The sequence below is a fragment of the Ursus arctos genome, unplaced genomic scaffold, assembly GCF_023065955.2.
Source record: "Ursus arctos isolate Adak ecotype North America unplaced genomic scaffold, UrsArc2.0 scaffold_26, whole genome shotgun sequence".
Taxonomy (NCBI): domain Eukaryota; kingdom Metazoa; phylum Chordata; class Mammalia; order Carnivora; family Ursidae; genus Ursus; species Ursus arctos.
The window spans coordinates 12592939-12616747 of NW_026622941.1; the positions used below are offsets into that span (position 1 = coordinate 12592939).

Genomic DNA, 23809 nt, shown 5'->3' on the forward strand with positions numbered 1-23809 from the left:
TGCAGTCCTTCCCCTTAGCGAAGACCAGAGACTGAGTGAAGGGGCCATAAAGACAGGGGCTGGAGGGGGGTGGGGAGTTTCTTGTGGATTTGGGCCAAGGAGAGGCTCTAAAACTGTGAGGTACGAGGTATTTGGGGTGAAAAGGAGATAGAAGTGTGGCCAGGAATTACGAGCTTGGTCCCTTCATTATCCTGTGAAGAGATGCAGCTGAGGAATGTATTTTCTCTTGGCTCATTTGTTTGCCTGTCTCGATGTGCTCTTTTGAATTTGAGGCCAGCCTGGGGGTGAGGGACCTACGCGTGACACCCAGGAGTCGAACCCATAGAGCTTGCAGCATGGCGCCTAGGACAGGCGTCCACTCAGTCACTGTCCCCTCCGTGGGCGCTGCGGGCGTGGGAGGGAAGGAGGCGCTGCTGTGGGCATCTGGTTACAGCGCCTCCCCTCCAAAGGGCTGCGCTCTCTGCACCAGGACTGCCACAGACACCGAACAGTCCTGAGTTCCAGCCCGTCCCCGAGCCGCCATTCTATCCTCTGCAGAACAAGAGGTGGATCGAATGATTTATCATGTTCTCTTCCCACCTGAGAATTCAGCAGACCTTTAAACTCTACAAAATGGGGACCAGGGCTGCAGAAAACCAGGTCTGGTCCCTCGTCGCTGTTTAATGCTCTCTGAACGCCAAGTTTGTTCACATGTAATAAGCTCAACCTGTTAATATATGTGGGTTTTCATTCTTTTGTGTGTTTTCTTGGCCTGCTGCCTTATTTTTAAGAGAGGGAGTGGGGGGAGGGGCAGAAGGAGAGGGAGAGCGAAGCTTGAGCAGTCTCCGTGCCCGGTGCAGAGCCCGACGTGGGGCTCCATCTCGCAACCCTGAGATCACGACCTGAGCTGAAATCAAGAGTTGGTTGCCGCACTGACCGAGCCACCCAGGTGCCCCAGCCTGCCGCCTTTCTGAAGGTGGGCTGTACTCACTGTCTCCTCTTTTGCAGATGATGGTGGTGGATGGAGACTCAGGCTCCATTTCCTGGAGTTACACTGCTCCCTGTCACATGAAAGAGACGCCAGCCACCTCGGCAGTTACTTCAGACCAGAAGTCTGTCTTCCTCTTCTGGGCTGAAGGGATGTCAGCAGCATCTCCCAGTTCTGTGAGTGAGCCTGGCGGGCGTGGGGCCGGGGGTCCTTTTGTCCCTAGGGGAGATGACAGCTGCTCTGCGGGGCTGACTGGGTCTGGAGGGTTAGTGGGGCAGCCACGCTTCCCAGGGGGTGGGGGTCAAACACGGCAGCACCCGAGTGGGCAGGGCTGGAACCTGCTTCTTCCTGAGCTCTGCTCGCCCTGGCCTTGCCTTTCAGCCGAGCGCTGTGAACGCTGCCCGCAGCCCCTGGCCACCGGCTGCTGACGGCGGGAGGCTAGATAGAGGATAAGTCCTCTCAAGATGCTAGGTCCGGATTTCCAGATGCTTCACATGTGCTACAGTCAAAGAGAAGGCACTGTGACTGGTCTGGAATGGGCAGAGGAGCTTTCATGGCGGGCGAGGCTGGGCTTCGAGGCGAATAAACTGAGTCTGCAGAAACGGTGTGGGGCGGGGATGGCCAGGCAGTTGGAGAGCACATGGACGAGGCGGAGATTGAGGTTCACCTGGGGGGGCTATAGGAGAGAAGGTCTGATGCCAGAAGGCAGGGTTTCGAAAGTCTTAAATGCTATCCTGCAGTATTTTAATGGGGTTGATGAGGCTGCCACCTCTACTAGGTGCTTGGGAGTTTTTGATAAGATCCATCCTGAGTTGGTTCAATGAAACATACCTTTTTTTTTTTAAGATTTTATTTATTTATTTATTTGAGATAGCGAGAGAGAGAGAGAGAGAGAGAGAGAGAGCACAAGAAGGGGGAGTGGCAGACAGAGGCAGAGGGAGAAGCACGCTCCCCACTAAGCAGGGAGCCTGATGTGGGACTCAATCCCAGGACCCTGGGATCATGACCTGAGCCGAAGGCAGACCCTTAACTGACTGAGCCACCCAGGCGCCCCTAAGAAGATTTTTGTGATTTTAGCTAAATACTTGCAATTGGCTTTAATACCCGGTGAGAGGAGATGTCTTTTCGTATGTACATTTTGCTTCCACGATGCCCCACCTGCTGCAAGAGATGAGCCAGTGTCCTAACACCGCCACAGGCAGAAGGCTGGGGTCCCCCCCGGGCATGCACATTTCCATTCTTTGTTTTCTCATAAGGGAGAATGCATTTTCTAGTTCTACTGGTTTGAAGAAGTTAGTGATGAGTCTGTTTTGAGCTCTCTGACATGTTTCTCGTATATGGGAGTTTCTCTCAAACACATGCTTGTTGTTGGGGGTCAGGTCATAGCATCTGAGAGGAATGAGAAATCACTGCGGTCTCCTCTGTCCCTTTCACCGGAGGGCTGTCACATGTGGGAATGTAGAGTTACCTATGTTCTTCCCTTTTGCTTCTCATTGGCAGGATGTCATCCCAGGAACTGGGCCACCCAGCCTTCACCACCTTTACCTCCTGCATCCAGCATTCCCCTCTCTTCTTCTGGATCTGACCAATGCCACGGGCACAGTGACGGCTTCAGAGGGTGAGTCCCAGTGACAGTGGGGGCCGTGTGCACAGACGAGGGGAGAAGGTGTGCTGGCTGTGTGTGTGTGGGGATGCCATTGTCTCACCGAGGGAGGGAGGGACGCGTGCCTTCAGACAACATGGGGGGGGGCAGTTGAGCCACTCCCATGCATCCCTGGTGCTCAGGGCCATTGCCAGAGTGCTCCCTCTGGGAGGAGCGCCAGGCTCGCAGGCTGAGAACCCAGTCCTCTTAGGCTGAGAGCTGAGGGCAAGTGCAGCCCCAGTCTCACAGGGTTCTCAGGTGGACGTGATTCACGCAGCCACTCGTTCAGCAGACGTTCGTTGAGCTACATCTGTGTGTCGGCCACTGTGCCGGGTGCTGGGAACGAATACAAGTAAGGCTAGAATACAAGTAGAATAAACTGTGAGGAACATGATGGACGTAGCGTGTTGTCTCCAGGACACCGGTGTAGGATCGGTGGAGACTTTCTTCTGGCTAGTACGAGTATGCATGCCTAGTGCGTAGAAGTCGCTGCCAAGAGAAAAGTCAGGAAAAAGAAAGATCGCACGGAATCTGACCACTCATTACCCTATTAACCTTTTGGAAGCAGCCTTCACCTTTATGTATGTATGTAAATAACACGGCATAGCAAAATTTGGGTCAAATATTAGAGACCTGTCATCCAGGCAGTCAAAGCTCTGGAAACTCAGCCAGCGCTGCCTCCTGGTCTGGAAGCGTCTGACGGTCTCCTCCTCAGAGATCCTTTGCCTCACTCTGGCCTGAAGGAGTCTGCAGTTCTTGCTGGGAGGGATGCGAGGGGAGGAAGACCAGATGGGCCACTTTTCCATTCAAAGGCTTGCTCTCGATGTACGATGTACGAACTCATTTGCCTTCAACTTAAAGCTGGTGCTTGTGACTCTCAATTAGTTGGGATACATTGGGAAGAAGGGCTCATCTGGAATTTGCAAGAACCCCTGCCCCCTGGCTTCGTGTGGGTGGCGGGGTGGGGGAGGCGTCATCCTGCAGAATCCTGTGGTTGGACCTAGATGACTTGTTTCTCAGTACTAGCATAAATTATTACTCAGGGAGCGTTAAATAGTGGTAATTAGGAATCGAGACCCTTTGTAGTACAACACCTGTTTTAAGGATAAGACAAAACAAGCACTGGCGAGGCAGGTAGCTTCTGTGACTGTGCCGACAGTCTGGGAATTCTCAGAAGTCTGGTCTGCTGTGCTCACATTCTGCCAAATTGTCAGCACTGTTGGCATATCCTCATTTCCTGATTTGGGGCTTTCTCAGAAACAGCTTCAGAAAAGGAAAGGTCCAAAGAGCGAGAGGAATGTGCTGTTTTGCCGGCCCCTGTCATTGCCCACTGTGCGCTCCTGTGGTGCCGTGTGTTTATGTGCTCAGTGAACTTCGTGCATGAATGAATGAGGGAGTAAATGAATGAATGAATCTAGTTGCTGAGTCAAGCCAGTGTCCTGTTAACAGGAGTTTTCTGTCCTCGTTAATTGCTCTTGTTTTTGTCCTTCCTCAGTTGGAATTAACGACCTCTGGAAAGATGCCTTTTATGTTACCAGGACAACAGGGCCAAGCTCCGAAGGCCATCCAGCACCCCTGGTGGTCAGCAAGCTTAGTCTACGGTGGGCGCTGATGGAAGGCCAGGTGGTCCAACTCGAGGACACCGCCCCCAAAATTGGCCGCGGGGAGCTGCGAAGATTCCTCTCTAGGATAAAGTTTGTTGATCCTCCCCACCAGGTGAATCTCTTCTGAAAGATATGTTTGATTACTCCTAAGGGTTTGGGGCAAATGCTACCAACTCCAACTTTGTTCCCTAGAAAGTAGGGGGGGGGGAGCCTTCTTGGTTAGCTAGGTGTCAAGAACCAGTTGTTCGAGAGCGGCACTGTTTTCTTAGGGTGCTTGATGACCATTCAGAAATGGTACTCAGTTGTTTTTAGCTGGGAATGGCACCATCCCCCTTAGGGGACACTTGGAAATGTGGGGTCCTGGTGTCTGTTGTCTCAGTGACTGAGGGGTGTGGATAGGACTGGTGTTTTCTGGGTAGGGGCTAGTGATGCTAACATCACACAGCGTGGGGCAGTTACATACTCCAAAGAACGATCTTGCTCAAAACGCTAACCTCGCAGCCCTCAAATACTGTGTGGTCTAGTTCAATGTTCAAGAGTTTATCATGGAGAAAAACAGTCTCTGGATCTTTCTGGAAGGACTTACGAGCAATCAGGGCTAGATCAAAGGACAGAAGAGTAGAGAAATAGCCTGACCTTTGGGTTTCCTCCATTTCTCTGTCATGAAAAAAGTGAAAGTCGCTGATACCTGTACTCTTTCCCCTAGATATAGTCCGATGGAATCTTCCGTTTCAGAAGAAGCGAACAGAGCGATACTGTCTCTCTCCCGGCAGCGTCAAGTCAGTTCTTTGGAGAGAAGGAAGACCTCAACCTCATGTCACCACCTCTGCGTGATTGTTGCACTTTGGAGTGTGCGTTGGAGTTCTCTGATGACGGCACGATCCACTTGGCTGGGGATCTGAGCTACCTTTTCAGTCCCTGCATTAACGCCCTCTAGGCACTCCATGGATAGTTTGGAAATGTGAATCTTACGGTTTATTTTTTGTGTGTCTAATTTATGAACTGCTGCTGGGAAATTCCGGTGAGGTTCTTCCCTGGAACATGTTGTTTTGCGTTATGCCACATGTATGTACGTATTGGTATTGTGAAGAAATCGTTTCTAGATCTGTTCTAAGCTCCAGGGACCCAGTTTCTTGTCCTTCCGAAATACACCTGGTTTGTCTGGTCGTCTTGAGACTTCCAGGTGCCCTGCCTCTGATCAGGGCCGCTCATCCTTTCCCTCCGTGTTCTCTCACCACCTGTACCTTGGCTTCTTCGCCATCCTAGCGCCAGGGAGACACACGGACAGTGGGAGGCTGAGGGAACGATCTGCACATTTATTTTCATCTTTTATCTTCCATAGCCTCCCGCCTCACAACCTTTCCATCTCTACACACGTGGTGATCGTCCCCACCACCACATTCCTCTCGGAAGGGGAGCAAGAGCAGCAGAGTCTGTGGGCAGCCTCTGACACGGTCCCTGTGCTCTTGTGTGGTCCTGATTGGCCTGCCCATCGTGACCTTTTCCCTGCAGTCACTTCGGAAGTGCTCGTGTGTGTGTATTGCCCTAGGTCTGTGAAGTCAGGAACTATTCAGGCAGGTAGCCTTATCCCTGCCTCATCTCCACTCTGCTCTCTTAGCATCTCCTATGAGCTGTCCTCTGTACTGCCTCTCATTTGCCCTCTTTTAGTCAGATTTTTGCTTTGCTTGCATGAGAGCAAAGCTGTTTCTGGATTTTTATTCTTGCTCCTCGAGTCCCGTATGCAACCATTTCCTTCCTTGCAGAGCCTTTGAAGCGCTGTATTTGGAGAAATTGCCTATGTAAATACTCTAACTTTTATAATTGCTTAAGTTCTTTAGAATTATCTACCGTGCTACTTCTCCCTTCTTCCATAAATATGTTACTTCTATTAAGTTCTCTCCTAAACTTCTAGGTCATTGTTTATATAGCAGAAAGTCCCACGTTAGCCAGTGGAGAACTGCTTTTCTTCTTGAATAATTTTGATAGGTCATACCCGAGTGCAACTCAGGTTCTGTCTTTACTTGGGCCTGTATCTTTTTAGCTTGTATTAATAGAGGGAGTCCAGAAAAATTTAGAGATTACAGAAATTTAGGGATCCCGGATTTGAAGGGATGTGTATTACTTGCCCAATGGTAGGCATTATGACATAACAGGAGATTGGTAGCAATAGCAGATTGGCCTGCCAGATTTCTAGGCACCCCCTTGCCCTTAAGGCCCTGAAAGCAAATTTGGTTTCAACACTTTGGGAAGCATGTGTGGGTCCAGCTTTTTGTAAACTTGGGGGAACAGTTAGAGGATATCCAAGAGGATAGGGATGATTCTAGATTCACTTCTAGAGTTTGAATCTGCTTGGGTAGAAGAGCCTAGGATCTTGTTTGGTCCGGTAGAGGATTCTAAGGACTAATTCATAGTTGACTGAATAGCTACAACTTGACCTGTGGTCCTGCGGCCCGGGCTGAGCCAGCTGCGCCTCGCCCTCGTTCTTCAGCATGTCGAGGCTTTCTGGGAAAGCCACTTTAGGTAGAGGAGTAAAATGCAAAGTTGTTTACTGAGGGCCCGATCTGGGGGGTGGGATCCTTTGGGTAGAAGATGGTGTTTATGCCGGGTGAGTCCCAGAAATAAGAGGAAGCTAGAAGAGCATCAATTCTTAAATTCTTCCCGGTGTGTTTACAAACTAACTTAGCATAGATTGTTTTGACTCTGGTTAAGTTTGAATCCATTTTTGCTAGACACAGGACAGGCTGTAGTTTTCCCCTTCCTCCTGCAGCCAGGGCAGAGGGTTAGAATGGTGGCCAAGGATTGCAGAAGCTTCATCTGACCAGCGTGGGTGCTAGTCTGTCAGGTGTGTCCCTACACTTCCTTCTCCTTGTCCCTACACATCCATCCAAGCAGACATCTAAGATAGGAAGAGCTCCTTCCTTCCCCCACCCCAGCAAGGCCAGCGTGACTGCCACTTAGGGATAGCTGTGACTTGTGCGGGTACAAGGATCTTCCTTCTCCCAAGCTCTCCTCCTCACTATCCTTACAGGCCCTTCCACCCTAGACAGCGTCCCCCCCAGCCCCCAGATGCTCTCTCCTCCCCCTCCCAGTCGGGTATGCTGATACCAACCCCCTTGAATGTGAATGGCTACTTTTATTGCCCATACTACAGAAGAGCCAGCTGGTATAATGTCAGGAAGCACTATTTAAAATGTGAATTGTTGCAGAACAAATAAATACAATGTATAGGAAACACACTTGTGTCATTCTCATTCATCTCAGCCATCATGATGGTTTGTTGTCCCTTACGGCAAAGAGGAAGGACAAGTGGGTGGGTGAGTTGGAGTTCCAGAGAGGAGTGTATGCTGTGACCTTGTTCATCAGGGAAGTGCCCCTTACCATAAATCCCCTACGAATAACTTCAGTGGACCATTTCTGGAAGCGGACCTGTCCCTGCATGCTGTGGGGGCCTTCTCATGTATACTAGCCTCCTGGTGGCTTCCAGGTTAGTATTTAAACTTCTACTGGGTCCCTACTATGTGGGTGCAGGGCACTGTAACAGGCAGTGTGGAGGACATCTGTCCCACATGTCCACTCTCCCAGGAGGGCCTCTGTCTCCCATTCTGTGCCTTCCAGGAAAATTCAAGTGCAACATGGAAGGCTGAGCCACCATGGACAACTACCGAGTTGCCCACCTGCATTCCTCCAGATCCCAGAGGACCAGACGGGTTGGTTAACCCCTGAAGGGCAGGAACTGGATTTTACTTCTCTTTTCATCTCCGCTGCAGAGCCCAGAACCTGGCACATAACAAGCCATCAGTAAAGGAGAGGCGGTGATCCTGAACGCGGGAGACAGGCGGGTGGTGAAACGAAACACAGGAAGGGAAGGGAAGAGCCGGGAAGGAGGCGGGGCAGTGGCGCCCGGGCTCGCACCCGTTTGGACCTGCCCCGCGCTTTGCGATATGCTGCGAAAACCACGTTCGAGAGACAGACTGTGGCTTCAGTACGTGTTGATAGCAAAGGAACATGTAAGGTTGGGTTCAGCCTGCCCTCCAAACCCGACTACTTCTAACACGGTTCTTCCTCTACGGATGCCCCAGCCGCCTCCTCCTTGAGCCTCTGGCTGGGTCCTTGCTGAAATCCCTTGTGGTGTAGCTCCGAGTAGAAGTCAACTCCTTCAGAGACAGAGCGGACGGGCTGATGGTGGTGCTGGTGGTAGCTGGTCAGACGACCCCCCGTGGGGGCCGCGCAGGACGGCGGCTCCAGGAAGCACTGGTGATGGAGCGGCAGGCAACTCAGCTTTCCTTTGAAGCCCTTACTGTGCTTCCGCTGGAACTCCAGCACCAGCTTGGTGTACGTGTTGTAGGTGGTGACCGCCGACGCCATGCAGCAGCTGAAGGAAAGCCAGGCCGTGCTAGGGACGAACCAAAAACATGGACGGTCAGAGTCTGACCCAGGTACAGGTCCGAGGGAAGACTTCCGCGATCCCTTCCTCCTAGTAAAGGAGGCTGGGGCCCCTTAGGGATTCAGGGACTGCCCGACGCTCCTTTCCACCATGTTGTGGGGAAGCTGTGTGCGCCAGAGGCCTGAATTTGGTCTGTCTTGGTGGGATATGTTCTGAATGCTTTGTAGTCAGAGAGAATGACTCTTGAGTGTTGCAAGTCAGACCAGGAGTTTAAAAGATTCGCTTGCACTGGATCGATTAGTCGTCAGCACTCTGCTCTTTTATTCCTGGTGTGCCTTTTCTATATACATATAACATGCACACACACACACACACACACACACACACACTCTTCTGGACTATGGTTTCCCCACCTGCAGTTACCCTTGTAGTCTCCCAAGATTCACAGACTGATAGCTCCGCTGTATCGAAAGGACGCAGCTCAATGCAGCACCCCACACCCACCCGAGACACACACACACACACACACACATACACACACCCTGCCCAAGATATTCCTTCACTCAGACCAGATGCTGGGAGCGATCATTCCTCTTCCGTCGTCTCTCTTTTTGAGTTTAGCAGTCTTAGGGGCCACAAAGTTAAGCCTCTGAGTGTCATTCAGGCAACTCGCACTACAAACCTGGAGGTATTATACGTTGTACCAGTGGAAATTGCCTCCTGTGAAACCAATGTGGTTCTTGGCTTAAGGGAGTTTATAATGGATGGATGAGAAGCTGGAGATTTAAGAGAAGCTGGATGGATTCAACAAAGAAAAAAAAAAAAAAAACCACCAGGGAACTATATCAAAGGCATTCCTAAAAACTTGGAAAGTCAACCCCTCAATCTCCCCATGATTCTGGGAAGCCCAGGAAACAGGAAGTTGTGTGAGGTTAGTGAGGAATTTCATGAGGTCAAGTGATGGGTGAAGCCAGGCCACGCGCTGGCACGGCGTGCTCCTATCTGCCGCCTCCACCAGACTCCGCCGACTCGGGCCGGGGATGCTTCTGATGGGACTGCTGTGGCTGCGCTTGGCAGGTGTCGTGCCAACAACGGACAGACAAAAGATACAAAACGACGCGCCTGGAAAAGGAGCCTGGGTGGCTGGTGGAAGAGCCCAAAGACGCCCGCCTCAAATAGCACCTGTTACATCATGAGGTAAGGGGATAGGATCTCCCAACAGACATGGACAGGCTTCCAGATTGCCCCCGCTAGCATGGAAACTCGACGCAGCGTGGGCCTTTCCAGCACTGTTACAGTACTCGGCACTTATCCCACACAGTCGCGCAGGCCCAGGTTGACACACGTGCAGTGGGCAGAGCATGTTCCTCAGGGGAGAAGGTGAGCGGCTCGTAAAACAGAGGGGATATTTGCTTCAACTGTGTCTGTCATGGTTGCTGCTTCTCTCTTCTTGAGAGAAATCGAAAATAATTGACCCCTTAGTTCGTTAAGGGTGAGGGAATGACTGGTAGGGGAGCTTTTATTTCTCACACAGTTGGGTCGAAGAAGAACGGAAGTAGGAAGAAGTGACGCTTCGTTACAGGAGAAGAGTCAGCCATTCACAGGGGATGGAATTCGACCCAAATCTCAAGGCTAGTTCTTTGTTTCTCTGTCCTCCAACACCTTGAATCGTAAAATCTATAAAATATGGAGCAACACTTGCATAAGCCACACAAAATCAGTCTCATTGCCCAAGGGAACATGCATATCAGGTGAGGGAGCAACGGCGACAGCCGTATCATTAGAAAAACACGACCAAACAAGCCAGAAGAATCCTCTCTGTGCCTCCACAGGAGGTGGGGAAAGAACAGGCGTGGCCTGGTGGTCCAGCTCTCTGGTCAGCAGACTGCTGGGATGAGGGATGGAGAGAAGGCAGAAGGACACCAAGCAAGCATCAAGCTGAGGGCACGACATCTAAGGCAGGTTGGCTGGGGAGGGGCTAGAAGGTTCAGCAGATGGTAAGCACTTACTAGAAGGCCCAGCCATAATTCCAAGTATGTGGCCTCCAGTCTTCTGGACCCAAGTTGGCGGTTGCCTGGAAGACTTGTGAGTACATCATATGGGCCACCATGCCCAGCAGGCCTACAGAGGGAACAGGAAGGCGGCGCCCTTAGAGACAGGCTGGCTTGGCCCTCTGCCGGGACTATGAGTGTGGAGCAACTGCCTCAGTTTGTGTCAGGTCCAGCCTACGTGGAGATGTTCCATTGCCCATCTGTCCCCGCATTTCCGGGGACACTACTCTGCGATGGGGGCTTCTCCTCAGACGCAGAGCTTTGCAATAGGTTGCCCCAGGCTTTAGGTGGAGAGCTATGGAAAAAGTTTCTGAGTCAATGCTGCCCTTAGGGCCTTTTACTTCTTCCCACCCATGCCCTCAACACAAGCTTTCCTCTTGCTCTAGCTTTATATCTGCACCTCCGGCTCCTACTCGATCCCACGGGTCTTGAAAAGCTGTGTGTACTACTGCTGCTGGGTATTTACCCCAAAGATACAGACGTAGTGAAGAGAAGGGCCATATGCACCCCAATGTTCATAGCAGCATTGTCCACAATAGCTAAATCGTGGAAGGCACCGAGATGCCCTTCAACAGATGACTGGATTAAGAAGTTGTGGTCCATATATACAATGGAATATTACTCAGCTATCAGAAAGAATGAGTTCTCAACATTTGCTACAATATGGACGGCACTGGAGGAGCTAATGCTAAGTGAAATAAGTCAAGCAGAGAAAGACAACTATCATATGATTTCTCTCATCTATGGAACATAAGAACTAGGATGATCGGTAGGGGAAGAAAGGGATAAAGAAAGGGGGGTAATCAGAAGGGGGAATGAAACATGAGAGACTATGGACTATGAGAAACAAACTGAGGGCTTCAGAGGGGAGGGGGGTGGGGGAATGGGATAGACCGGTGATGGGTAGTAAGGAGGGCACGTATTGCATGGTGCACTGGGTGTTATACTCAAGTAATGAATCATCGAGCCTTACATCGGAAACTGGGGATGTACTGTATGGTGACTAACATAATATAATAAAAAATATTAAAAAAAAAAAGAAAAGCTGTGTGTACGCGCAACTGGAAAGTAAACCAAACTGCATTTCACGCACTGAGAAGGCTTCCAATAAAAAGAACCTCGAGAGGGGCGCCTGGGTGGCACAGCGGTTAAGCGTCTGCCTTCGGCTCAGGGTGTGATCCCCGCGTTCTGGGATCGAGCCCCACATCAGGCTCTTCCACTATGAGCCTGCTTCTTCCTCTCCCACTCTCCCTGCTTGTGTTCCCTCTCTTGCTGGCTGTCTCTATCTCTGTCAAATAAATAAATAAATAAATATTAAAAAAAAAAAAAAAGAACCTCGAGAGAAATCATTTCGCCAAGTACATAACGATCTGCTATAAAATCTCATTCCAACTCCAAGACACCTGCAATGTCTCTCCTCCCTCCATTCTCGGTCCTGCCTCCTCCTTCCTGCCCTCCGGACAGACAGACACACGTGCCAGCCAGAGGCGCCTCAAGGGTGGCGAGCCCCCACCCGCTCCAGCCTGGGGGGCACGCACCTGACAGGACGGAGGAAACGGCCGCGAAGGCGCTCAGCTTGAGCCCAAGGCCCGGGTTCCCAGTGAGCAGCAGGTCCGTTAGTAGCAGGAGGAAGCTGACGAATTCAAGTCCGATGGACGAGAACTGGGCTCCCACTGATAACCATAGGATCTCTGCCAGAAACCAGAGGAAGAAAATAAAATTCAAGTATGTATTAAAAAAAAGAAAGAATAAAGAAACCAGAGGAAGAAGAGCCCTCACCCAGACAGGTACACGACTGAACGCTGAACACACAGAGCCCAGCAGAAGGGAAAGCCTCCCAGAGTCAGAGAAGGGGAAAGGGGGACAGAGCTGGCACCTTTCCCTACTTTGAGTCCTTCGCTGTCCCCCCTGCGCTCGCTGTCTGCTCAGTACCCAATAAAGGATCAAGTAAACTTGATTGACTGGAAGTACCATTAGGGCGATTCGAGAAGAAATCATCTGATTGTCACAAAATCTCACAGGGGCATGACTTTGCTGGGGGTCATTTTTGTTCTCTTTTTCCTTATTGAATTTTAGAGCAATCAGTTCTGCTTCTTTCTCCCTCCCTTTCCTTTTTTCACTCCCTTCTATTAAAAATATATATTTTTTTTTACTTAAAAAATATATATACACATCGGAGGAAAAAACCTCTCGGCTTTTCAATATGGTTACTTGGCAACAGGAGGAGGTTAGAGCTGTTGGTGGTTTTCTATTTGTGAACTTTATTTGTTCCTGCTGTTCCTTTTTTGCATTCCTGCATATGAATGAGAGTCAGCTCTGGAAGGAATGTGGGTCACCCGTGGGGCTCAGAAGAAGAGAAAAGGAGATCACAGGACAGCATAGAGAGCACTGTTGGGCCAGAGAGGTCCAACTTAATGGCCACTAAATTGGTGATCAAACCCACATACTTGCCACAAGCCCCAAGGGAGGGTGGGGGAGGAAAGCCTTCTCCATCAACCGCTTCCCTCCAAATCGGAGAGTGGGGTGACATGGGCCTTGCAACGTGGCAAACTCCAGTAGTCCTTTCTCACCTCTCTCGGTTGGTGGTGTGAGTTCATTGAAAGTTCGGCACCTCTCCCCTGAAAGAGAGACAAGGTGTAACTTCAGGGGGGGATGAAAATGTCCCACGCCTGGTGCCACCCCATGGGTTCAGCCCAGTGCCTGCCCAGCACACGGCAGGTAAGGGCTCAACGGAGCTCTCTGAAAGCAGGGAAGAATGCCTCACGGACGGATGGCTGCGTGACCTAGACTCACTCCGGATTCATTTCTCTGTCCCCAGTTCTGACAATGAAGAAAAGCACGTGAGCCTGGGAGGGCTTCCCTGGGGAAATGTTCCCATTTCTCAGGTCAGGGAGGCGTAAACAATCCCAGGGTTAACCAGCATCATTTTGCTGCCGCTGTACCACTGGTCTGAATGGCTCACAACTGTTTCCGGGACTGGGGTCCAAGCTGCGATAAATGGCACGTTAATAACACATATAAATACAAATACACATTTATATTCCTCGTCTGTCTCCTTTTTCCCTTGGCCCAAATCGGGAGAAATAGGTTAATTGTACTGGATTCTGGGCTTTAGGAAAACGTCACTCCCAGGGGATGTCTGAATGCTTTGAGCAGGGAGGAGGAGTGTCCGTAGGCCAGTGCTCTTAAGCTGAGGAACTCAGGTTAAGAAATGCACAGTGAGGGGCACCTGGGTAGCGCAGTCGTTAAGTGTCTGCCTTCGGCTCAGGGCATGATCCCGGCGATCTGGGATCAAGCCCCACATCAGGCTTCTCCGCTGGGAGCCTGCTTCTTCCTCTCCCACTCCCCCTGCTTGTGTTCCCTCTCTCGCTGGCTGTCTCTCTGTCACATAAATAAATAAAATCTTAAAAAAAAAAAAAAAGAAAAAAAGAAACGCACAGTGACACAGGACCCGCTTTGCCAGGATGTGCTGAGCTGCAGGACACCTGCGAGGTCAAGGGTGGCCTTACTCCTGAGGCTTCAGTTCCCCTACCTTGTAAATTGTAATGGTAACACTTAGGACAAGAAGACCCTTTTGGTGGGGTGGGGGAGGAAGGGGCTTGACAGGTGATCTACTCTGGTCTTTTCATCTCCCTAGGGAGAAAATCCAGGCCTGCAGACAGCCAGCTGCTCATACGGGGTCACAGCTGCGCAGAGCCCGGGCTGCTTCTCTAAGAACCCTGTCTCTCTCCTCATTTGGTCTCCAGACAGCAACCCTAACTCACCGGAGTGGGGTTCTCATGATGCTACAAGTCTAAGTGGAACCCTTTAGGGACAGTGCTATTTTAAAGCCGCATGGCTACTAGACAGCCGGGAGGGGAAAGCCAGATGGACTCTTGGGTCTTACTGAAAGGGAGTCTGAGGGAGAAGGGAGGGGATACAGAGGTGGGAGATGCTGGGCCTGGGGGTGAGGCCTGGTGGGGTGTGGGCAGTGCTGTCTGCTTCCCACTGGCTCTTCGCCCGTGTTCAGTTCTCTGGGGGCAAGAAAGCGGGCAGCTGGGCTGAGGAGCCTACCTGGTTCTTCCACAGTTTCCTCACAGGATAGCCACATGCCGCTCCAGAAGGCATGGAAGGAGAAGCGGTCATCCCCAGCCTCCCAGCTGTATTGCACCACCTCCTGGGAAGATGTGTTGGCGCTGCTCCCATCCACGGGCAGCGGCACGTCAAAGCACTCGGCTGCCAGACCTTTTCCGCACACGGGCTTGGGCACCTTCTGTGTGCCCACAAACCAGGAGCTGCTGAGCAGGGATGTTGTGGAGAGGCCGAGTGATAGCATGTTGAGGACGGCAGATAGGAATGCGCATTGGCCAGAGGAGCCCTTCGGGAGTTCCATCTGCAACAGACAAACACAAGGGGGAGAGCCTGACTTCAGAACCTGCTTGGAGATCTGGATACCCTCCTCTGCGGCTCCCTGAGCTCAAGCCACACTCCTCCACGCGGACGGTGATGGGCCGGCCAGCCCACCGAGAGCTTTCTCCAAGGAGCCTTAGCTTCAGGAACGGCCTGGAGTAGTCACCATGGGGATGATGTTTATGTAAGCTGGACCTCGTTGGACTCAAATGCTTATTGAGGACGATCTGAATAAGTACCCGATGACAGCTTCAGGCACAGTGTGATCCAGCACTGAGTGAGTGCATCTCAAGTTGACTAAAGAATCGGGGCCACTCTAATGCGCTTACTGATGATTATTTTTGGTTTTGTCTTCAGGGAGGGGTTATAGCACCGACTTGCTGAGGTATCTGTTGCTGGAACAACGCACGTTTTGCTGGCATCCTCTTCTCTGTATCCCAGATTCCTCTGAGAGGACAGTCAAAGAAGATCTGGCCCATTGGTCAGCATTATACTGGATCACCCCAGGGGTGAAGGCAGTGGACCTACTGGGATGTGGGGTAAGTGGAAGCCCCTTGGAGAGATGAGGCTGTGGGTTGGGAGAGAGCGGGTGACCTGGGTCCAGCTTTCATACACTGCCACAGAGAGGACAGGACCTCAAATGCGAGGTGGCTGTGTTGCGCCCACGGAGACTGGACACCAGGTGTTGTGGGCACAGAGAGGAACCTGAAGGGACATCTCCACTGCTCGATGCAGCCGTGGTGCCTGACTCACAGTGGGGACAGCGTGGCTCTGGCTGGAGCCCTGACCTCCCCATCATTGTTAGCCCAAGAGAAGAGGAGCCCAGCTGAAGAGGGACCAGCAGGAGACGTTTCAGCCTCGGTGAGTGGTGGCTGGGAGCCAGACTGGACTTTAGAAAAATAAAGAAACCTGACAGGTCTTGCACTCTGTGTTACAGAGCAGTTTATACTGTTACAGTAATACGTCCTGAAGGGAAAAGCAGCCATATTTAGTTGCTGACAGACGCTTCTTAAAGTAAACCATCTTGAGCTTTCCAGGGGATCTCTCATATCAGAATTAATCAGACGTAAATCTGCTTAGCTTAAGAAACGTAAATAAAACCATAGCTAAATGGGACAGGCCCATAAATCTGCCTCATAATCTCCAGCTTAACATTTTCTACATTTAACAGGGAACTTTATCTTCGAAATATAACAGTTCGTTCTTCAGAATTTCCAGGGACTGAAACAGTGCATACCACAAAGTGCAGATTATTTATGGCCATAGGAAATCGACAAGGTTCATATGCATATAAAAATCAATACATAAGACATACGATAAAACAACTTCTGGAAAGCAATCTGCTGATAGGATTTTTAAAAAAGCACTCAACAAATTAAATCTACCAAGAATCAGTCTGTGCAGGACTCTGGGTGACCTTGGTAAAGACAGAAAACCACAGCATCTGGAGTGAGGAAAGATCTTCTATTACCTGGTATGGAAGTCACGCATTGCCCCCGTACCCCCAAAAGAATGTTTCCATCTTGTTTTTAGTTGTGCAAATCCTATTAGTTTTAGCCATTGTTCCATTACTGTAAGTTATTCTCTCTAATTATTTTCATATCCATTGCTTGAACAGGAAATGGACTTCCTGGTAAAACATCTTCATTAGTCATTCTGTATAAAGAGCGAACTAATGATTTAGGCAATTCTACATTTTCAACAACTTCATTTTCAATCTAATATGGCTTGGAAATTTGTCTACTATCACATCAGATTTTTACTCTACCCTCGATTCATTTCAGGTTATGCATATTTGTAAGTTATTTTGCAGATTATTCACAGATAAGAATAAGGAACCCGCACCAAGGTGATAACCAATTTAAGGAAGAAGTGATTTGAGAAACAAAAGATGAAAAAGAGGGGCGCCTGGGTAGCACAGTCATTAAGCGTCTGCCTTCGGCTCTGGGCGTGATCCCGGCGTTCCGGGATCGAGTCCCACATCAGGCTCCTCCGCTGGGAGCCTGCTTCTTCCTCTCCCACTCCTCTGCTGTGTTCCCTCTCTCGCTGGCTGCCTCTCTGTCACATAAATAAATAAAATAAAATCTTAAAAAAAAAAGATGAAAAAGAGCTTGGAACGAAGCTCAAAGAGGCTGCTTCCAGAAGGAGTGTCCAACCAAGCACAGATACAAGGAGCCTCATTCAAGAGTTATCTTGACAATCGAATGGGAACGCATTCAAGAGCCTTTTCGAGAATTATCTTCAACACTTACAGTACTGTGCCCTTCATCACATGTTTTATTTCTCCCTAAACATGCCTTTTCTCTCCAGGATCCAGATAACTTCTTGAATTGGAAGACCAAGCCTAATTTTGCAATGATCTCTTTAAGGAGATCATGAAGAAGTGGCAGCCATCAGAAAAGCTGTATCTTTGCATATACTGACAAGCTTCATGCCAAGGTGACTCTTTACTCTCTAGAAAAGGGCAGAGAGTGGCTTCCTAGACTGCCTCAGATCAATAGGAAATGCATCAGTGCCAAAATGTCACTAATTCTTCCATCAACATGGTTTAACAGAAAAACTCAGAGTTAACACAGACAACAAAATTGATGAGACAGGACAGATCTTAATCAGGTGCAAAATCGCTATGCAATGTATATTCTGAGCAATAAGACAGGGAAGCTGGTTACCTTGGCCATGGTCAGCGTCTTGCAGCTTGTCTGGAAGGACCATAGGATGCCATCTGTGCCCCAAATCCCCTTGGTTTAATGTTGACAGAATGAAACTGCCTTCCCACCGTCCTGCCTCCCTTCCCATCCCTCCTCTCCTACGTCCTATTTTTTTTTAGAGTGCCTCATGATTAAATGCTGCCTTGCAGGGACCTTCGGCATTTAATAATTGACAATGCAATCATGGCCCAGATGTTCTGGAAGATACACGGGAGAGCCTGCCAATGGGGATCTGGGATTAAGCACAAAGAAGCAAGGACCTGTATTCGAAGAGGGAAGTTTCTTTAGAAAGTTAAGTGAAGATTCAGTTTCCACCTAACTGCCATTCCCTTGGAAGCTGGTGGGAATGGCTTAGGCTTGATTTTATGGCTGACACAGAAAATATTACAGAGTCACCATTACTACAAGAGTTCCCATTCCTTTGTGTGAGTTTCCATCCTTTTTTTGTGTGTGTGATTTTTTATTCATTTGAGAGAGAGAGCAAAGAGTGAGAGAGCACAAGCCAGGGGGGAGGAGCAGAGGGAGAGGGAGAAGCAGAAGCAGACTCCTCGCTAAGCAGAGAGCCCGATGTGGGGCTCGATCCTAGGACCCCGGGATCATTAACTGAGACGAAGGCAGACGCTTAATCGACTGAGCCACCCAGGCGTCCCTTCATCCTTTTAATAAGCTATTATCTGTAATGATAGGGCCTCATAGAGCCATGGGTTTGAAATAGCTTCCTTGTGTCATGGGTGGTCTCTGTCTTCCAGTTAGCATCGTTAGTAAGGATTATTAACAATGTCCCTCCAACGGAATACGGAGACGGTCCTCCGTGCCTTTGCAGATGCCCTTCCTTCTACCTGGAATGTCTTCAGTCTCTCTTTAACTGGTGATCTGCCTTCCTATCAAGACTAGTGTAAAAGTCACTCATTCTTCGAAAATGTTTCTTTTCTCCCGAAGAACAGTCCCCTCCTCTCTGTCCTTCCATACTGTACCCCTCTCATAATACTTTTATACTCCGGATAGTTGTCTGGATTGTAAAGACCTCAAAGGCCCCTCCTTCATCGGAGCAGCAGTTCTCAGTTCTGACTGAGCATCAGAACAGTCTTTGAAACTTTGGGAAATATTCAGATCCCTGGGCCCCGTCTTGAGATTCCACCCTAGGGGTGAGGCCCGGGAATCTGCAATTTTAGAAAGCTTTTCATAGGTAGCCAGGGATGGACTTCTGGTTTCCGGTTCCAAATGTAAAGAGCTTGGAAGTTGCCACTACAACCTAACAACAAGTAAGAAGCTGAACAAACTGGAAAATACGGAGCCAGGGAATTAACGTACCATCAGGTATTACCTGTTTGCCTCAGGTGGGGCTTATGTTTAATGAAACCCTCATATTCTGCCCTGGCCCTCCCCCACCTGGAATGGTCCAGATTTGCCACCAACCAAGTCATGGTTTTCCCATTCTGTATTTGTGCGGTTAGCGGGGGGCATGAAAGGCAGGCTCTGTGAATTAGTCCACATTCTAGCTGGGGGAGTGTCTCTGGCTCTGGCTTCCTACTCTTCTAGGGCCGATGTCTCCGCACATTTGACACACGTGTGCTTATGCCCAGGCGTGATTCCCATATCGCCCACACGACCCTTTATTGTTACAGAGCTCCCTCTCCTCTGGGGGACTGGAGCAGGAATGTTGTGGTCACTCCACGTTTGAACTGGCTGTTGGTTTCCTGGCTACAGCTTTTGTCCCGACGCTGGGTGGCGCTATCTCCTTATATTTTCCCCTCTTCGGGCACAGGCTGTCCCCACCCGTCTGCAAATGCGGGCGCAGGTGGCGGCTCCTCCCCGTGGGATGGCTCTTGTCTCTTCCTCTGGCCTCCTCCCCACTCATACAGCTATAGAATGTCTGGTGTCAGCCCTACGGAATTCAGGGCTCCGAACGAACTCTGGGAGCATCCAGCCGCTCCCTCGAGGACATCTTGTAGGATTATTTCCTCTAGCACATTTTTCCTGGCCAGTTCCAGTTTTCAGTGACTCATAGATCCTCAAATACTTCCCCTGGGAAATACAACTCCACGGTATCAGAAAATAGAGTCAGCCAATGCTTCCTGAGGATTTTTGTGCACATTTTTCTTTATTGAATCGTATCCTCATTCCCTTTCCACACCACAACAGTGAACAATTCTTTTCCCTTCTCTGCGCGTACACCCCTCAAATACTTGCAGACACTTCTCATATCCCGCCTGAGTCACCGTTTGGCACAGTCCGGTGTCTTTGGTTTTTATTGCCTCTGCTCATAAACCGCACCCCCTGTGCCTTAATAGGCTGAAATTTGCCTTCTCCAGGGAAAAGGGCACGGGAGCAGCAGTCTCGAGGTTATGTGAGGAGGCCTGGAGGGAGATGGAAAGGGAAGCAAGCTAGTGACACCCCAGCTTTGGGGTTTCTCATGGACTCAGACCCTTCCAAGACCCTTACAGACTCGTCACTTTGGATTATTTTTCTTAAAGAGAGCCTCCGAAGTTATATTATTTTAGGCCTCCCCAAAGCCTGACTCTATCCCTTCGGTGGCCGTGCGTTTTGCATGGCTGGGCGGGCTGGTGGGCTACTAGCTGTGATCCATCATGAGGACAGCCCCCTGTCCCCACGGACCCCATGCTACGACGTCTAATTTCCTTTTTTTTGACGGGACATGAGTTGCTCTGCCTGGCATCCCACTCACTTCCTTTCATTATAATTTAGGCATGTTAATATTTTTTCTTCTTCTCTTTCCTCCCTTAGAATAGAAGTTAATTGCTAGTCAATGCAACATGAATATAATTAGGTTGGGCTCAGAAGCTCATGACTCAGGACAGACACAAAGATTCCGTATCTCTACACAGTATTTAACTTTGGTATGCTGGACTGTTACCATGTCAGGATGACCCCCCAAGGACCTATATGTGACTCAGCATTTATGACGTCACAAAGCCAAAGCTTGGAACTAACCTGTGCTTGCTAAGGTTCTCAGGGACCATACCCTGCACTGTATGAAACCCTATTTACTAAGTATACACAAAGAGAAACAATGGTCTTGGGACACCCACACAAAGTTTGTAAACAGAAATCCAATGTATTGTTTTATGAATACACGGTAGATTAGACATGATTAAAACAATGGGTAAGAATGCCGAGCCGGAGCAGTTTGGAGAGCATACCACTTGCCTGATGGCAAAGCCTGGGGCTAAGGGATTTGGGGTTTGTTTGTTTGTCCTTTCCCATTATCAGTAGTGGCATCTTCTCCCCCTCCACCCCCATCCAACAGTAGTATCTCTTTTGCCCAGGAGTCAGATTTCTGACCCACGCCTCATTAACTAATTCCTTTCTGTTACTCAGCAGTCAAAAAGCTGGAGTGGGACGCGAAATGTTTCTGCTGTCACTGGCTCTCATCTGCAGGGCCCTGTTCTTTGTTCCTGCATGTTCCACCGTGTGCCTTTCTCATGCAGCTCAGAACGCGCAGGCTTGACTGGAAGTTGCTAGTTACAGGAGCAGCTGTGTTTTTTATTCCAGGTTGATCCTCAGAGCCTAGCACTTTCTCACTTGCAGGAATGGGTGAATGATGTTTATAATGGAAACCAGCTCAGAATACAATTAAGAAGCCTATGAGTGAAGATAAGATGTGAATAGAGAAAAGTGTCCAGTCTTCCATTGTTAAAGGGCGCGCGAATCCTCCTGATTCACACGATTTAAGAGCAGTGAGAAGGGGGGCGCCTGGTAGCGCAGTCGTTAAAGCGTCTGCCTTTGGCTCAGGGCGTGATCCCGGCGTTCCGGGATCGAGTCCCACATCGGGCTCCTCTGCTGGGAGCCTGCTTCTTCCTCTCCCACTCCCCCTGCTTGTGTTCCCTCTCTCGCTGGCTGTCTCTGTCAAATAAATAAATAAAATCTTTAAAAAAAAAAAAAAAAAGAGCAGCGAGAAGGTAGAAGGTAGAAGAACGTCTGTAGGTCCGCAGACACACCCTGTGCCTTTCTACACAGATGCATGTCGAACAGATCTTCTGCCAATACACTTCCTCCCACCTGTGGAAACATTCCTGCTTTTCCACGAGCAAAGCCCAGAAAACAGCAATGATCTCATGAACGAATATTATCTTTAGCTCACAGACCAGGGTCCAAACAGATGGCTTAAAAGCCAGTGACCGATTGGAAGTGCCATGTCCTTTCCCAAGCTCTGGGATTCCCTACTGATGAGAACCCTTTTGGGTGACACGTCTCGAACCATCAGAGATTCCCAGCTCCACAATGTTTGCTTCAGTGCCTCATGTCTGACTCATTCACTGATGAAGTTAAGGAGGGTCTTCACACGGGACATTTTGATCTTCCTCCCAGCCCGGAAGGGTAGAGTAATGCCACCAAAATGCCCATGCTGAGCGTCCAAAATATTAACACCAGTATAGGGCACTGAGCTCTGGGATTTCTGGGCTTTCGGGTTAACCACTGCAACAGTGTTTCACGCCCACAGGGCCCCCAAACGTGTAGAATAACGACTCCTTTCTTTCTAACATGGGTCAGGAGTTCTGGGAACACTTCTACTTAGGTTCAGCGGGAAGGACTGAAGAAAAGCACTTCGGGGCCTCTCCTCTCTGTCGCCTTTCCCTTTCCGCTGTTAGTGGAATTGTTAGACGGCTTTTGCTAATGCAGTCATTTCCAGGAGAGGAAGCCGCCTTTCTTCCCTGCCCCAAGCAGCTGGCGTGAATCAGAGGGGCAGCCACATCTGCATCCTGCTCACGCGCGGGTGACCGAGCCCTCGGGGCCTGCTGGGGCCGGGGATCTTGGGCACCGCGGGGCGGGGGCCTAAGGGGAGCCGCCCCTCCAGGGGTGCTCAGAGCGCGGAGCTGGGCTGCCCCATTTCCATGCCGCGTGCGCCCCCCTCGTCCCTTCTTTTCTTGCTCTCTCCCCCTCCCCCTCCCCGGCTGTCGCGGTGCCCCAGCCCGAGTCCCCGCCGGCTCCCCTCGCCCCCCTCCCTCGGTGAGTAACACTCCCGCCCCCGGTTTACTACGGCGCCCGGGTCGCCTAGCAGCGGGCGCGCGTTGCCACGGCGACGCGCGCGCAGCGTGTTTTGAATTGTTTGGCGAGGCCCCGCCCTAGCGGCGCAGGGCCTGGGACTCCGCGAGCGGGTGGGGCGGGAGCGGGGCCCTGGCTTCCTCTCCCGGCTCCCGCGTCTGCTGAGCGCCGCGTCCCGGGGGCCCTCCCGAGAGAAGGGGCCGGAGGGGGCTGGCCGGAGGGAGGCCGAGCCCCGGGGCCGGGGCCTGATGGCCGGCTGTCCTGGCGAGGCTTGGCGGAGGGAGGGCAGAGACGAGTTGGTCGTGTGATCAGCTCCTCACACCCAGCCTCTAGGCCTGAGGGTCGGGAGGTGCGGGTTGCAGTCGAACCCAAAAGTCAGCCATTTCCCAACCCCCGCCCTTCCCCTAAAGGTACAGGTCGCTGGTTGCTGGTCCAAGTCTTTGCCTCTTTTCGTGGGATCCTAGAAGGAAACCTAGAGACCACGAATCCTCAACTGTTCTGGGTTCTAGTCCCAACCTCCACCCACGACTGGACTAATGATTTTGGCCAGGTTACATAACCTACCTGAGTGATTCGGAAGTAAATGAGGAGAAGGAGTTGTTCTTCACAGTTCTGCTGTGAAGACCAAGAGGCAGCGGGGAAAGTGTAAAGGAAGGGCGAGGGAATCTGCCCTGTTCCAGACACCTTGCGAGACTCTTCACGTAATTCTCACTATCGGCCTCAGGGAGAGGTGGGACTCTGTTCAAGAGCGAGCGTTTGACTTGCTCAAGGCCACCAGGCTAGTAAATGGTGGAGTCAATATTCAAAACCTTTTGATTCAGCTCCAGGCTGCCAGTCAGGAAAGGGGAGGTGCACACACTTGAGCAAAAGGCAGGGATTGCAGGACTGATAATGGAAACTCACACAGAAGGATGCAATGGATATGTATTGATAAACCCTTCCATAGTCCCTCTGTCTTTCCTCCTAAATCAATAATAAAAAAATTTACTACGCTTGGCTTTTTCTATCACGTTCTTACCCATTTCTGTCGGTTCTCCTATTTATGATCTACTCACTTTGG

The 23809-nt window shown here is 50.4% G+C and overlaps 2 protein-coding genes across 2 annotated transcripts in view; one reads left to right on the forward strand and one right to left on the reverse strand.

Annotated features, from left to right (window-relative positions):
- FAM234B (family with sequence similarity 234 member B) overlaps positions 1 to 7447 on the forward strand; it is a 34291-nt gene extending 26844 nt beyond the window's left edge. Inside the window, exons 10-13 of the mRNA XM_026502386.4 lie at positions 988 to 1143; positions 2468 to 2585; positions 4105 to 4325; positions 4920 to 7447. Of these exons, the coding sequence (XP_026358171.3) occupies positions 988 to 1143; positions 2468 to 2585; positions 4105 to 4325; positions 4920 to 4925 (501 nt within the window). The 3' untranslated portion in view covers positions 4926 to 7447. The remainder of the gene's footprint in view (positions 1 to 987; positions 1144 to 2467; positions 2586 to 4104; positions 4326 to 4919) is intronic.
- Positions 7448 to 8194: 747 nt separating this feature from the next.
- On the reverse strand, positions 8195 to 23543 carry GSG1 (germ cell associated 1). Its single transcript, XM_057318824.1, has 6 exons — positions 23314 to 23543; positions 14702 to 15020; positions 13096 to 13266; positions 12187 to 12339; positions 10607 to 10718; positions 8195 to 8606 (listed from the first exon to the last, which is right to left on the reverse strand). Exons 2-6 carry the CDS (start codon positions 15018 to 15020, stop codon positions 8261 to 8263), a joined length of 1101 nt encoding a protein of 366 aa, XP_057174807.1. The 5' UTR covers positions 23314 to 23543; the 3' UTR covers positions 8195 to 8260.
- Between the last annotated feature and the right edge of the window lie 266 nt (positions 23544 to 23809).